This window comes from Acartia tonsa, chromosome 10 (assembly GCF_053477335.1).
Source record: "Acartia tonsa isolate MP-2025a chromosome 10, ASM5347733v1, whole genome shotgun sequence".
NCBI lineage: Eukaryota > Metazoa > Arthropoda > Copepoda > Calanoida > Acartiidae > Acartia > Acartia tonsa.
The window spans coordinates 10,367,521-10,383,448 of record NC_137269.1 but is presented as its reverse complement, the minus strand read 5'-3'; the positions used below and the strand labels follow the sequence as shown (position 1 = coordinate 10,383,448).

The following is a 15,928-nucleotide window of genomic DNA, read 5'->3' as shown; positions in this document are numbered from 1 at the left end:
CCTACCCCTAAACATGTCACAAGCCCTATCTACTCATTCTACTCTTGGCCACTCCAAGGTGAGCTGCGGCCGTTACCCAGCTGCAATATGGATGGGCAGCTTCTATTTTTGGTAGTATTTTTGAGCTCAGCACCCCTAAAAACCTACCCCTAGACACGTCACAAGCCCCATCTACTCATTCTAATCTTAGCAGCTCCCAGCTGAGCAGCTGCCGTTACCCAGCTGCCATATGGATGAGCTGCCACTATTTTTTGTAGTAGTATTGAGCTCAGCACCCATATAAACCTACCCCAAGACACGTCACAAGCCCCATCTACTTATTCTACTCTTGGTCGCTACGAGCTGAGCTGCAGCTGTTACCCAGCTGCCATATGGATGGGCTGCCACTATTTTTGGTAGCATTTTTGAGCTCAGCAACTATAAAAACTTACCCCTAGACATGTCACATGCCCTATCTACTCATCATACTCTTGGCGGCTCCCAGCCGTTTTCAGCCGGTTCTAGCCGTTTAGCAGCTGGCACTAGAAATTTTAAAAATGGTTATTGCTATCATTTAACATGAATTAAACCAAAAATATGTTTTTAAAAGTTGATTCCTACGTAATTAATGATGAATTTGCCCTGAAAATAGGCAAAAAACGGCTAAACGGCTGAGCCGCCAGCTGCCAGCCGTTACTTTTCCAACTTTTTGTTCGATTTAGGGAAAATAGACCTACCAAGATTACTCATGCAAAATTTCAGATCAAAATTCGAATTCTAAGTGCCATTTATACATTGATTACGAGATGGTTGCATTAAACCCCCCCCCCCCCCCCCCTTTATTTTGTCTGTCTGTCTGTCAATTGCGTTGTTTTTAAATCATGAGCTTCGCTACTTAGTACTTATGGATGTTGTATTCCTTTATTTCTATTTTCTTTTTTCTTTAAAGGATTGTCCGTTGATCAAAGACATGGAGCCTCGTATCAGTTCTGTTTGTGATAGGCTTAATTCTTCATTAGATATCACTCTCATACAAGCAATACAGGTAAAAAAAAATTATAAATGTCTGTTTTCAAGTAATGACTAAATCAACGCATTTTGTTTAGCGAAATGGCAGATGTCTAGTAAAGTAGTAAAGATTGGGATTTGCAAACTAAAATTTTTTTTACAGAATTGAACTGTGGCAGGGGGAAGGCCATCGCAGGGATGGAGCACAGGAAAAAAGCTACTAATAAGTGGGGAGGGGGGGGGGGTTACTCAGTACTCAAACATAACTTTTTAAAATTCTAAACTACTTAGCACTTTTATTACCCTAGGTAAAAGTAGGTATTATATAAAGAGTAACAGGATTTCTGTGTGTACCGAAGGATCACGCTAACCAGGGAACCGATATGATTCTCCATTACACTGGTACAGTGTTATAATTACGTTAGGCATCGTATTTGGTGGCTTTGGGTACTTATATTGAATTTAAATTGGTTGTATAATTACCTATTTATGTTAATCTACAAAAGCGGTAATTTTTAAAAGCGAAGCTTTTCTATAATTAGGGTCCGTCCGTCCGTCCGGAACGGATTGCTTTTTTGTTTTTGTTAATTTAGACTTGTTAGAATTGTCCTACCTATCGATTTCAAACTTTGCATGGTGAATATCCAGAATATCCGTAAGTTCATTTTAAACATTTTTTACTTTTTTAATAACACCTATTTATGTGATCTAACTATCCAATTTATCTGATTTTTGGTATGCTGATTCCTGTGACAACAAAGTACAATATTATAAGCGAAGCAACTCTATAATCTTATCCTAAAAATGTAAGTATGTCCATAAACATTATTCTGTATCAAGCAGTTACTAACAATTTTGCTTCGACTCTTAAACATTTATATTCTGATTATTCAGTTTTACTTTGACACTATACAAGTGTTAATGTCCGTTTGTCCTACCGTTTCAGTGCTTCGCTTTTATGGATGTTGTCATCCTTGTTTTATCGTCATTGGGATGAATTTTAATTTAAGGACCCTAAACTTATTTAGAAAGGAGACGTGGTGACCCTAGGTAAATGTTGTCGAACTTATGCAACCATTGATAGAATTTCATCGGCCGAACAATTAGGTAAGAATAATTTTATTTAGTAAAAAAATTATTAGCGAAACTATCTCCTATATAGTATTTTGTCCGCACGTCTGAATTCAGTCCCTAATGCTATGTGGTAATGTGATTTTCTCAGCTGCTATTCAAGATCAAGATAGATAACTGATTTCCTATACAGTTGAGCATCAAGTATGTAATTTACTTTTTCCGTTAGTTTTCTCCAATAAATCTATTCTTGATTTTTTAAAATGCCCATAAATCCTTCTTGGCCGTATCTCGATTCTCCATGCATGATTTGTTTTCATCCTTGTTTATCTTTTATTAAAAATAAACAATCATGTTTTTACATTTTAGTTCAAGAGAAGATGATTCGTCCAGCTCTTGCGGATATTTTAACAGAAACAAATCTAGGAAATTCATAATATCATTTCCAGTACGGTTTCGAAACCGATTGGTATCCGAACCAGTTCTCATCCATACGAAAAAAAATTATGTCTAGCATATTGTATTATATCCAGTTTTCTACGAATATAAATATATCTCTTTAGCCCGTGCCTTCGGCATCTCGTGGCTAAAAAAATGGCTTTAATCTTATAAAATAATTTTACATTTATATCCGCGGAAAGCTGTTCATAATCCGTAATAATTAGATAATATTTCATTATAATATCTGCAAAAAGCTGTCTCTAATACGATGAAATATATACAGTACTATTATCTATAAAAAGTTTAACAGCATCCATAATTAGCGATGCCTTAATATTAAGGGCGTCGTAGCTCAGTGGTAACGCACTGAGTTACGGTGATGAGAGTTCGAGTTCTAGTCCCCATGTGGCAACTCGAATTTCTCAGTTGAATACATTCACACAACTTCCCCTGGTTGTGTAAGAAGGGGATTATTGAGTAAGTTTGGATACTCAATAGTCACGTACATAATATCAGTACTACCCTTATCCCAAGCTCCTCTGCGGTGAGCGTCATTCATTACGGTGACTTAATTTGGGACACCTGCCATACTCGGCGAGGGTGAGGTAATAATGAGTAGCTCTCATGAGATAGCGGGTCAAGTCATAATGTGCTTGAACGTGGAGCTTGATAGCCCTAGTGGCCATACAAAAGTGTCTCAGCCTACTCCATGACTACTTAGGTCCAAACCCTAAGAAACTATGGCTAATCAATCAATCAATCAATGCCTTAATATTACTTACAGAAGGACGGACGGGAGTTTCACTCAGAAAAGGAGAACCATATATCCGACGGAAAGTGAGATTCTTCGCTACAGAGAGTCAAATAGACATCCTCTTATCTTTATAAAGTGATAAACAAATATTTATGGATAAATTAACCCGACAGAGAATCATGCACATGGCCTGAAGGGGTTGTTGAAAGAAGCCTTGAATCTGATTCCTCAAAAGTTGTCGGCTTTAGGTAGATATTTTAGGAGCGTAGCAACTCTATGCTTTATTTAGTTGTTTGTTTAGAAATCGTTGTTGATTTTAATGAAGGAATACAAAAGAGTAGGTAGCTAAGCTATCATATGCTAGGTAACAAGTCGAATATTGGAGAGAAAAAAATATTTTTGGTTTTTAGGGTAATGGTAAACCTGATGCAAAATATTATTTACCCCCCTGAAACTTACTTAGAAAGTCTTATTTAACCCCATAATTTTTTTTTAAAGTACATTGAATTATCCCCCTCAAATCTTTGAAACCCCTCATTTTAGCTGTCTCATAAGCTTGGACGTCCTTGAATAATACTTAAAATGCTACTTTTAACATGAATGTCTTTGTTTCCTTTTACATCGAATGTTTTGTTGTAGTTGAGTTGACACGCGAGGACACCTGCCTGGAATCAGACTCCAGCCTCAAGGGTTTCCACTTTCTGGTCAATGCGTTTTGGCCCGAGATTTGGCGCAATATAAAGGTAGTATTTTATTTTCTTGATCTGTGTCTGTCTGTTCTTAAGGATTACGCAAACCGATAATCGATATGGTTCTCCTTAACAATGCTGCTTCTCATAGGTCCTGGGAAGGTTTATAACTGTTTTGGGGGAGCGTACGTCCATCCTCGCAACTAGAAAAAAGCTTCCTTCTCAAAATAAGAAAAATTAATTGAAAGTTGAGGTTCGAATTTCAAGTTATTTCTTAATTATATTATAAAGTCTAAGGTAATAGGGATCTTGATGGATCAGACAATGGACGATAAATTGATGTACACCATTACACCAATTATAATTACCCATTATGTAGATTTAAATTATTGGTGGAAAAGTTTTTACGTTCATAGTTTGAATCAACCAAATAAAATTTTAAATGAAGTTCACATGAAATGATATCCATATATCGTTTAAATTACATACACGTATATGTAATTCATAACATCTCATTATATTAGATATTTATAAAATAATGACAAATATATGTTTAAAGTTTCGGAAATGAATGTTATTGTTTAAGAAACATGAATTATGAATGCATTTAATATGTTTATGCCTTTTGTAAAAAGACATACAGTTTTTACTTCTTCCAACAATTAAAATTTGAATTCTTTCTTGTGATTTGAATACCCCTTGGGTGGGACTTTTAAAATAGTACCTAAAGTTTGTCTGTCTGTGTGTATTACCACTTTTGTTATAAAAAAAGGTGCCGTAATTCTATTTATATTTTTGTGATAATTAAAGTATTTTTTTATTAGTGTAAAGATTACTGTAGGTCAACCCGTTCTTTGGCTCTAGAAGAGCTAGACGAATGGTTCTTACAGTTTTGAAATCGTAAATCAATCCCACTTGACTTAGGACTCTACGAATGAACGGTTTTTGGTTATTTTTTTATTAAATTTGAGGTCAGATCAATAGGTGAGGCTGTTGTATATTGAAATCAAACTTGTTAATTTGTAAGTATTATCATGATTTAAGTTTAATGTTTAAGGTTTGTACACCTTTGAACGAAAGCAGTCATGTTTTTTTTTTTTTTAATGCATTAGTTTATATTCAAATTTTTCTTGTTTTATTCATAAGCTTTGTTAAAAATACTAATAACAAAAACAAAAATATCTTTCTGATAAACTACAATAATATTTGTCTTAATCTTCTAAGAATAGATATGAATTCAAGAATCAACAAAAGAAAAAGCTATAGCCTATAACTTTTTCTGATCCTATGAGCACCTTATGTGGTTGTAAGGGAGGGGGTAGTGGATTTTCCCATATTAAATTTTTAAAAGAAAAAAAAATTGGGGGTATTTATTATGGGCGATTTCTTCCGGCTGTAAACCTTCCCGAAACCTATTTAAGCTACATTGTAAAGGAGAACCATATCGGTTCTGTGGTTAGCTTGGTACACACAGACAGATAAACACAAAAAAAATTTTAATTTACATCTATTGTTTATGTTTGAAATTATTTTGTAGCGAAGTCTCTCTTTCATTCACTTTGTTAGTAACGAAGCTACTCTATAGTTCACTTTGTCAGTTGTCCGTCAAAGCCAGTCACAGTCAGTCAATTGGTCCGTAACGCTATAGGGGAAATGTCATTTTCTTAGGTGTTATTCAAGATAGACGGCTGATTTTTTTTTTTGGAAAGATTCCCTATTCCAGCATCCAGTTTGGAATTTATATTTTCCGTCGATGCGAAAAAATATGATAATATGTGAGAAAGGTTTCGTGATGAAAGGTTTTGTGATTTTTATCTCTTCAATAAATCTATTCAATATTCATAATTTTAACAAATGCTCCTTAAAGCTCCTTGCTCATATTCCCATTTTCATGATTTTTTGTGCTTTGCTACTTATGAATGTTGTCATCCTTGTTATTTGCTCAAGAGATTGTAATGAACTGTTATATACATTTTTTCAGGAAAATTTGAACTTGATATTTTCTCCTGGAAATCCGAGTGAGTTCTACAAATATTATATGGATTCTAATTATTTTCTCAGGTAAAAATTTTCATTTAAAAGTTTGGATCAAGTTGGAAATATAACTTACTTTGTCTGGCTGTCTGTCTGCTCGTCCTAAAGGAAAAATGTGCATTAATTGGTTGGTACTTGAGATAGACGGCCGATTTGTTGTTGGTTTGGATATTCTGTGACCAATCTGTAACTACTCTTTAATTCTCTTTGTTAATCTGTCGGTCAGGCTGCTCAAGGACATCACAAGTCTAAAGGGAAAATGTGCTTTTCTCCTCTAACTACCTATTTTAAATAGAAGGCTGATTTATATCAACTTTAAAAGCAGCTAACGACCGAACGGCTGACTCCACAGCATTTGCTAGACTTGGTCTAGACCCAAAAATAAAACACTCCATCCAAAAGCGCCAATTTGGCTGACCGCCGATCTGTCGTTTAAAGTCTTAAAAGTTAGTAATATAAACTTTCCAGTATGGCTTCGAAAACGATTACTGTCCGCTGGATTAGAACCGGTTCTGAGCCTTACTAAAAAAACATTGATATATGTTATATTTCCGTCCTGATACAAAAGTTTGTTTTGTGCAAGTATAAATATTTATATTTGACCTCGGTGTTTACACAAAGTAAAGGATAAAAAGAACAATTATGTAAACAATTGGCTTGAATGAAGAGAAAAAATGTAATTTGAAAAGATTATTTAATTTTTTTTTAAACAATAGATGATTAATGATTATTCCAGCATGTCTTCGAAACCGATACTGAAAACGCATGCATGGGATCGTATTACATACAATTTTCCATGAATACTAATAAAACAAAATTATAGAATTAATAGCAGTTATGTTAGACGGGTTCTGCCTCTCACGGTTAACAAAATTGTTTTTTTAATCTCATATTTTTTCATTTTGATATTCGTGGAAATCTATCTGTCTATAATACGATGTGATAAATAAGTATTACTATTTTAGTGAGTTTGAGAGCTATCTTATGACCGAGGAAGCTGTAAAAAGATTCAGGTTTGTTTTTATATCTTATAAATTCACTTACAGATTTTTCTTCTCTTCTAATTTATAAAATGCCACCCCCCCCCCTTCCCACAATTTTGTCTCCCATTAAAAATTAAAATCAAAAGAAGATGGTTGCCCCCCCCCCTCACTCCTCTTTCCTTCATGTGTCTCTAGAGGCCTCAAATGGCTTGCCCTAGTACGATATTTAAGGACTGTAAAAATAATGTGTATTTTTCTGTATTAGGGTACATCCTGCTTACAAGGAGTTCAATTCCAGCTGGAACCTGCCTGTTTACTTCCAGATCAGGTTTCAAGAAATAGCTGCTCCACTTGAAACAGCATTAGAGGTATGACAGCTTTATTTGTTATTTGGACTTCAAAATGTTTTACTTTTTAATAAGACACACAAAATATGAGTAGCTTTAAAAATATTTTTATTTATTTAGATTTATGGGGGCCTAGACGAAGCTAAGAGTCATGAGCAGCTGAAACTTGCGGCCTCAGAACAGCTGATAGCAGCTATAAACAGCTGTTTTCATCAAGATATTTACCTAAGACCACTAGGTGATAAATTCATCAAGCTGTCCTTTCAAGCAGTTGCTAGGTTAGAGTTTTGAATTTAATTTTCAAAAAAAAATTGATTGGTAAACAATTGACGATAAATGGATTTCCATCCTCATAGATTACAAACCAAATTGCCCGTTCTATATTTTAACTTAAAAGTTTTGACACTGCTTGCTAGTTTCAACCAACCAATTATGATGTAATAAAAGTATCTAAAGTTTTAAACTCACGAAAAAGAGAATGTGATCATTAAACTTTATTTACCTAATTTACTGTCAAATGTTGCCCGCACCCCTGGAAAAATACCCTTTCTACTTATTTTATTAATTTTGTGTTGGTTTTGAGTCCAGGATTCTTACTAACAATTCTAAGTGAAAATTTTTCCACAACCCACTTTCTCCCCCCCCCCCCACACACACACACTTTCCTTTAATTACAGCCCAAAACAAGTTTTTTTTCAGAAATTTCAAATATAATTCATCAGACTCGAATCTGAAACCCCCACGACAACAGCAGGCACGTTATCATTTAAACTAATGCAACAATTTTTTTAGGTATATAAAGTGGGCGCAGGAATGTGTGGTAAAATTCAACGAGGGTGATATCCTGGTGGTTGAAGACCTGGGAAAGGATGATCCTGCACCTGGAACCAGGTCTGGCCTGGCAAAGTCCAGCACAGCCAAGGATCTGCAAAATTTACAGGTTTTAAATAGAATTATATAAATTCCACGGGCACAGAACTGTGTCTATGAAGGGAGGAAAGGGCGTAAATAGTAGGCAAAATCATAAGGTCTAAATTTTGAATTCTAAAATTTGGCACATAATACCAACTGCAATAAGTATTTTTTTTCTTAGATTAGCCAAGGTAAGAAAAACCCTGCCGAAATTTCAAATTCATATTATATTTATCAATCTCAAATAACAGACTATTTTCTTTTAATTAGGTGATAAATAAAACTCACCGAAGATCTGCTTCTGACCAGATGACCCAAATTAACCAAGAGAAAAGTGTTGCAACCATGTCTAAACCAACTTCTTTCAGGTAAATTATCTACTCAAGCCCAACTAGGGGGGTGTGGGGGTGTTTACTTTAGTCAACACCACCACTTTTGATTTCAGTTTTAAAAAGAAAAAGCAAAAACTTGTGGGTTGTTCTTACCTCTCAAGAAAAGTTTTTAAAAGCTTCCTAGAACCCATGAGAAGCTTCATTGTAAAGGAGAACCATATCAATCCAGCGGTTAGCGAAATCCATTGGTACAAACAGACACACACAGACATATCCTGTTACTTAGGTAAGGATTATGAGTAAGGAACCTTTAACAAAAGGGCCACTAATAGTATTTCTCGTATTCATTCGAATCCGGTGGATAGGAACCGGTTCTCATTCATACGAAAAAACTATGTCTAGCATCGTATTATATCCAGCTTTCTACGAATATAGAAATGTACATTGTACAATCATAAGATTAAAACCAGTTTTTTTAGCTGGCACCTCGGGGCTAAAAAAACTAGTTTTAATCTCATATTTGTACTTTCTATATCCGCGGAAAGCCGTTTATAATACGATGCGAGAAATAACTATTATATTTTATTTTCAGTGATCTAGTGTTAGTATACATTGATGTTGGTCAACTATCCAGTATTATACCTCAACTTCTAGTGACAATCACAAAACAATTTATCCAATACAATTTACAACCAGCCACAGGTGAACACATTATAAAATACTAGCGGCATTGTGGGTCATTGAGAAGGGAATCTATTCCTCTCACATATTTAATTTTAGTTTCAAAAGAAAAATTTCAAAAATAGGGGGGGGGGGTTGTAACTTTTTCTAGGGCGATTTTTCTTGGGACGGTTGTGGTACCTTACCCCAAAATAGTTTTAGACTATCTGAGAAGCTACATTGTAGAGGAGAAACATAACAGTTCAAAGAGAGAGATAGAGCGAGACACACCTAGACATCTTGTTACTTTTATATAAGGATTATTTTGTTTCTTATGATAAGGCAGGCCAGGAATCTTATTGGATAGGACAATAAACGATAGTTCAATGTAAACAATTAGGTATGAATACAAATTTACCCTTTTTATAAAAAAAACTTAAGAAGAAAATTTTGGACACAAAAGGTTTGTGCATGTGCAACAATCATGATCAAATGATTATCTACAACAAAAAAATTAGATACCTAACTAGTTTATAAAACTTTGGGTACCAAAATAGTTTACAGTTCAATAACCCTTGATAACTGAATATTTTAGATAGTACACGTGTATCACTAGAAGCAATATTGCCTGAGATAGAAACAAGTATAATCAATTACTCAATTACGGAGCCGTTGAAGCTTGTTAAACAAGTAGCTGATATTCCAAGGATGTACAGGTAATTATATCATATTTCTGTCTACTAGTACTAGCGGCTACGCCCATAGAGTCCTCAAGGGGCACTTTAGATGGTAGTGGTTGAATTCGACCCCCATTTTGTAATTTGGTTTCAAAAAGAAAAAGTATATTGACATAATGGCTTAGCGGTTAGTGAGATCCTTCGGTACAGACAGAGATCCAGTACTTCTATATAAAGATTTTACCTAGGGTAATAAAAGTAGTAGTTTAAAATTTTAAGAAGTCATTGTTAAGCACTGAGTAGATGAGTACACTTCTTCCCCAACTTATTATTAGTTTTTTTTCTTGTGCCTAATCCCCACGGGGGCCCTACCCCTGCGGGGCTACCCAATATTTAATTTAATTTTTTAAATTAATGGGGGTTTCAGTGCTCAACAAGATACTTTGTGTATAAGCACTCCTATTAAAAATATTTAAAACCTAATTTTCATAATCATAATATTTTACATGATTATTCCTAAGATGATTAATCACAATTTGTGAATAAGCCTATTAATATTATTATTTTTGATACATGTAGTTGCAGAAGAGTGTTTAAAAAGAACAAAATTTAGACCTATCTTTAAACCTGATTGATTATCATATAAGTAAATTGATTTTCCTTGTTTTAACATTAAAACCGTTTCTATATCAAGAATGTAGTTTGCAAGGCTAGATGGATTTAGTATTTCAAAAATTACATCATTGTTGACAAAATTACATAAAAAAATTATGTTAATAATCCAACAGATCGTCCTAATACCTGTTTAAATAAGCTAAATCTGAATATTTAGCTTTAATGGATTTTTCTAAATGTACAAAACACCTGGGAGGGAGGGGACATTGGAATGTTGATTACGCTAGTCACCAAAGTCTTATAATAACGTTTTCTTATTCGTTTGCTAAACAATTTTTGGGAAATTTATTTAACTTTGATTGGTTGGTTTATTAGGTTGAGTGTCCGAACGTATTAACCAGTAATGATAATCTACAGAATGGTTAATATTGTGTATCATAATCGGGGAATGGGGTGTGCATTAATTCATCGACATTGTCTTATCTCTTTAGATCCCTTTCAAATCACCTTATTTACGGGATCTCTAAATCCTTTTAGTGGTGAACCAGATCGGGGCGCGCCAAATTTCAGCCAATCACAGCGCGGCATTTTAAAAATGCCGCGCTGTGATTGGCTAAAATTGATGATTTAAAGATCCAGCTCAGATGCCCCATCCATTACAATTTGTCAATACTGCAGAGTTATCAGGGGTCTAAAGGGATACGACAATGGACGATAAATTTATATACATACTCAATGTTGATAAACAAATTTGACTGAAACGTTTGGACACTCAACAATAAAAATTCATTAAGAGTACCCAAAGTTTTTATGTTAAAGAATAAGATAACGTTATTGTATAACTTTGGGTACTAGTTAATGAAGAGTCCAATGTCTACTCCCTCCCTTCCTGAGAGTTATGCATAACAAAGTTTCTAAGCATAACTTTATAGACAATGACTGGAACATAGATTATGGTTCTTCCAGGGATATAGGGATGGGACAATGGATATAAAATTCATGCTTTTGGCTGTCTTTGACTTTGGGCACCAGAACCAATGCAGCTTTTATTTCCTGTAACACGCTGCTTTGTTTTACCCCTACCCACTAAAAAAATTGGTAGGTATTATCAAAGAGTTTATCAATTTAATCTAAAGAAGGGGTAATTTTGTCTATTAATATTGGGGATGTACATTCATTTATCGAAAATTGTCCTATCCCTTTAGGTCCCTGATATGTTGCATTAACCTCTCAAGACACCTTTATTTAGGCGAACCAACCGCGACACGCCAAGCAAACCGTGCCAGTACATCAACACCATTGTTACCAAGATGTCAGAGTTCAGAAACCACCAGGCCATTGTCCAGTGTCCGCACCAGAGTCTAGAAAATTGGTTGCTGCAGATGACTGAAAAAATTCTGGAAGTTTATATTGTCAATGTTACTGATGTTTTGGCTAATGTTACAAAGGTAACTAACTAGTTTTGGGGGAGTTCCAACGCCCTCCAAGGAGAAATCGCCCCTAGAAAAATAATGACCCCTCCCTCAAACAAAAAAATCATTTTTATTCATAAAGGGATAAGAGTTACCTAACTTTGCTTTATCCACTGATTAATTGACACATTTGGCCTGGCTTCTTCGATTTCAATTGATTATCTAGAGAACCCAAGGACATCATCCACCCACTATGTGATACGCCAACTATAGGTTAAATAACATCAAACAAACTACCAACCCTTTTGATTGCACGACAATTGTCTGGAAGTCTTAATGAGCTGCGCCTGTTTTTTATTTCCACTAGGTACTCTATTAATCACTTGCCAGATATAGCAACAGTATGTAAAATATTTTATTAGTATAATTAGTATGACGCGTTGTGCTCCAGATTTGAACCCAAGACCTCCTAGACAGCATGCACGCTATTCTATACGCTAATGCCGCGGGATTATGTAGCTTTGCTTACATATTTAGTTGAAGAACTTCGGACATTCTGGAAATGAATATAGAGTTGCTACGCTTTCTAAATCGTACCTAATTACTAAAGAAATGACCATGCTAAGTTTGACATCGAAAGGCTAATTTAAACATGCCTAAATTAACGATGAGAGCTACAAACGGATCGATTCTAATTATTGATGAGCTTCACTTTGAAAAATATGTTTGTATCTTACAGTTGTGTTTATGGCCCAAATAACGCACATCGTTACAAAAAAGACAAAAATATTTTTACATTTTCAGATTTTATAACAAAAAAAAGGATGACAACATACATAATTAGCGAAGCACAAAAATCATGGAATGAACAAACGGACAGAGTTAAAGAGTAAAGTAAAAAATCCAAAAACTCAATGAATCACGAAACCTTTAGAAATAAACATTGATGTTTTCTAAGGCATAACGGACAAAACAATGTATAGATTAGATGTGCATTTGTCATAGGTGTCTTCATAAAAAAATAAGCATACTAGCTAAGAAAAAACATTTCCCCAAAAGCGTTATGAACGGACTGACTGATGGACAGGCAAAGTGAATTATATAGTAGCTTTGCTGTTAAAAAAAACAAGATAAATAAAACAGAGTTGTGAAAGTGACAGTTTTAATCAAATAATTCAAAGAGAACAAGAATAAAAATATCAATATAAGTGAAACTAAACAAAATATTCTGCGGGACTGACGGATATTAGAATTGCACAGTAGCAATGATTTTAATAATAAAACTATTTGAAAGCAGGGATCTAAATGAATAAAATAAGGGCCGATAAATTGATGTACATGTCAAAATACAAAGTTCTTTAGATTACACTCAGTGGTGGATCATTTGGATACTCATCTTAGGGAAACAACCAATCAAACTTCAAAAGTCTCCAAAGTTTTTAAGCCAATGAATAAGTAACTAAACGTTATAGGTAATAAACTTTTTGGGGACTAGTGTAATAAACAGTCAATTGTCTCCTTCCATCCTGACTTGAAAGACTTCTTGATAAAGTCAAAATACCTACGGTTTCTATGGCTTTTAATGCAAGATTAAATTTATTGTAGTTCCTAACTTTTGAATATGCAGGTTTGACATCTAAAATAATAGTATAACGATTTAGACAAAATTTAAGATCAAGGCTGTACGTTACAATGCTCGGACACACACTGGTTATAGAATAGCTTCACTTTTTGTATTCATATTGTAACTTAGAAAGCTGTACACATTGAGACTTGTTTATTTTTAGGATTAATATTCTTTAGAAAAGGGTTTTCACAGACATAAAGGAATAGACTAGAGACTCTAAAAATGTTACCTAGTGCTATGTAGGGCACTTTAAGTTTACAATTATGGCATGAAGAGTACGGGTGCCTTAGCTTATAAACAGGCGCAATGTATCACCCTGCACAGTTAGGACTTCCAGAGAAAGGTCGTGCAATCAAAGGGTTGATTGTCTGTAAGATGTTACTTAATCTAACATGCTTTATGTATAATAACGCCGCCCATTACAAGCGAATGATGCTCTGGCTTAAAGTGATAACTTAAAAATCAAAGGAGAATCCAGGAGAATTTTAATCTTAAAATTATTTAGATGGAAGAAAGTTTGAAAAAGTTGAAGAAAGTTCGGGAGAGAGGCGGGGCTGGCGGTCAGGGCCAGAACAAACCTGGAACACAGGGTCTGTCTGATGATGATAAGATCAGGGTCCAGCTGTACATTGATGTCATGTATTTTATTAGGTTAGTATGACTCTGCATGTTAAGACTATTGCTAATTTTAAGTCAGGAATTTAGACGTATTCTTTCATAATACGTACATTTTCGAAAGGGAAGCATTTCTAAAATTAGGGTTTTGCGTGGAGCCGATCTCTTCTTTTTGAATTAGGTTACATAACACCTAAAATACAACCATGTTTGATTGCACGAATTTTGTCAGTTCTAACTTTCATAGTAAGGAGTTTGGACCAAGGCATTCCCTCTACTCTTACTATTAATGTAACACATCTGACAAAGCAGCATAGCAGTAGGAACCAATATTAACTTCTTAAGTTATGACTCGGTGTTGAGCCGAGATTCGAACCAATCACCTACCCGATGACGACGAGCGGATGGGGGTTTCTATCCATGATTAAAATTATTGAGAGATATTTAATATATATTTTTTTTCAGAGAGCTAGGAAATCTTGGTGTAAGCGGTGGTGTCAAGAACCTGACAGAAATTCAGCAGGTCGTGGAGAAAGCAGCCGCGCATATCCTGCATACGATACAAATATAACATTATCTCGCGTCAGTGGACCCAAACAAAAAAAATGCTTTGACTTGGATGTTTAAGGGTGGTGTATATCAGAGGGGGTTTATCCATACATCTTAATTTTGTTAATTTTGGTCTATTCACCCCCCCTAATTCTGCAAGCTACTGATTAAAATTTGTTATTAAAATGTAGATTATTTTATACAATTAATTTAAAACTGGTGTTGGTAAAAGTTATTTAACCATTCGTATTAAAGACAGCTTTCCGCGGATATCGAAATGAAAAATTAAATTATAAGGTTAAAACCAGTTTTGTTTCAAACTGGACATCTGTTATGTTTTCTTGAGGTAGAACATTCGGTGGATAAATCTTGATTGATGACATGTTGAGCTCAGATCTCTTATTTGTCTACCGGATGTACTATAGAGACCGAAAAGGGGGAGTTAAAAAAGGGGGGGGGGGTTAAAATTACATGTTTAAAATTAAGATTAATAAATAACTAAAAAATCACTATATTTTTTTTAAATCACTTTAAAATTTGTCTAATTCCAAGCAAGAGGAAAAACGTTTATTTTTTTTCCAAAGTTTATAGAGGAGAAATATCCGATGGGGGTAGGAGGCTGTTCTGGTCAGAGGTGTGAGTTTGTCTCGGCTGCCACCACATAAATAAGACAAAAACTCAACTCACCCGGTCATTATAAAAAGCTTGTTCTGAAAGCAGCAACATATTTGAGATCTCCATAATACATCAATTATACATCCAATAGTCAAATAAGAGAAATAAGCGCCATCCTGATATGTAGGTATTGTGTGCTTCTTATTTGCAGATAGGCTTTGTGAGTCTTTGCAAAGGTTTCGTGACTTATTATTTTAATATCCATTTATTGTTTGTTTGACTTTCACGAGGCCTTTGATAGTCAGTTGATGGTTCTTCTTGGTTATCTTAACAAGAGCATTACTGATTAGCGTTATAATATTATTAGGAATTTATTATTATTTTAAAATTCGTGTAAAATTGTCTTTAATACTATGCTATGCATGGTATTTCAGTATGGCTGAGAACCGGTTCTAATCCAGCGGACATTCATCGGTTTCGAAGCCATACTGGAAATTAAGATTTAAAGTGTAATTATTAACAATTGTTTGTGTGTGAGTTTTTAAATTGTGATAAAAAAATCAGTGATGTTTTATAAAAATAATAAGTTATTTCATACTTTAATATCT

At 34.5% G+C, this 15,928-nt stretch overlaps 2 protein-coding genes across 3 annotated transcripts in view; one reads left to right on the top strand and one right to left on the bottom strand.

Moving 5' to 3' along the window:
- Positions 1-15,928, bottom strand: part of LOC145329363 (pyrroline-5-carboxylate reductase-like) — a 400,948-nt gene that overhangs the window by 98,210 nt on the left and 286,810 nt on the right. The window lies entirely within an intron of this gene.
- Cog2 (conserved oligomeric Golgi complex subunit 2) overlaps positions 1-15,928 on the top strand; it is a 24,083-nt gene extending 8,155 nt beyond the window's left edge. Inside the window, exons 7-23 of one of the 2 annotated variants that reach the window (XM_080173431.1) lie at positions 929-1,024; positions 2,016-2,094; positions 2,428-2,484; positions 3,427-3,501; positions 3,893-3,996; positions 5,924-6,003; positions 6,942-6,989; positions 7,225-7,327; positions 7,427-7,584; positions 8,099-8,246; positions 8,489-8,586; positions 9,143-9,252; positions 9,806-9,926; positions 11,752-11,950; positions 14,047-14,192; positions 14,622-14,930; positions 15,755-15,928. In XM_080173431.1, the coding sequence (XP_080029557.1) occupies positions 929-1,024; positions 2,016-2,094; positions 2,428-2,484; positions 3,427-3,501; positions 3,893-3,996; positions 5,924-6,003; positions 6,942-6,989; positions 7,225-7,327; positions 7,427-7,584; positions 8,099-8,246; positions 8,489-8,586; positions 9,143-9,252; positions 9,806-9,926; positions 11,752-11,950; positions 14,047-14,192; positions 14,622-14,727 (1,728 nt within the window). In that variant the 3' untranslated portion in view covers positions 14,728-14,930; positions 15,755-15,928. The remainder of the gene's footprint in view (positions 1-928; positions 1,025-2,015; positions 2,095-2,427; positions 2,485-3,426; positions 3,502-3,892; positions 3,997-5,923; positions 6,004-6,941; positions 6,990-7,224; positions 7,328-7,426; positions 7,585-8,098; positions 8,247-8,488; positions 8,587-9,142; positions 9,253-9,805; positions 9,927-11,751; positions 11,951-14,046; positions 14,193-14,621; positions 14,931-15,754) is intronic. The other variant, XM_080173432.1, reaches the window with a different exon arrangement.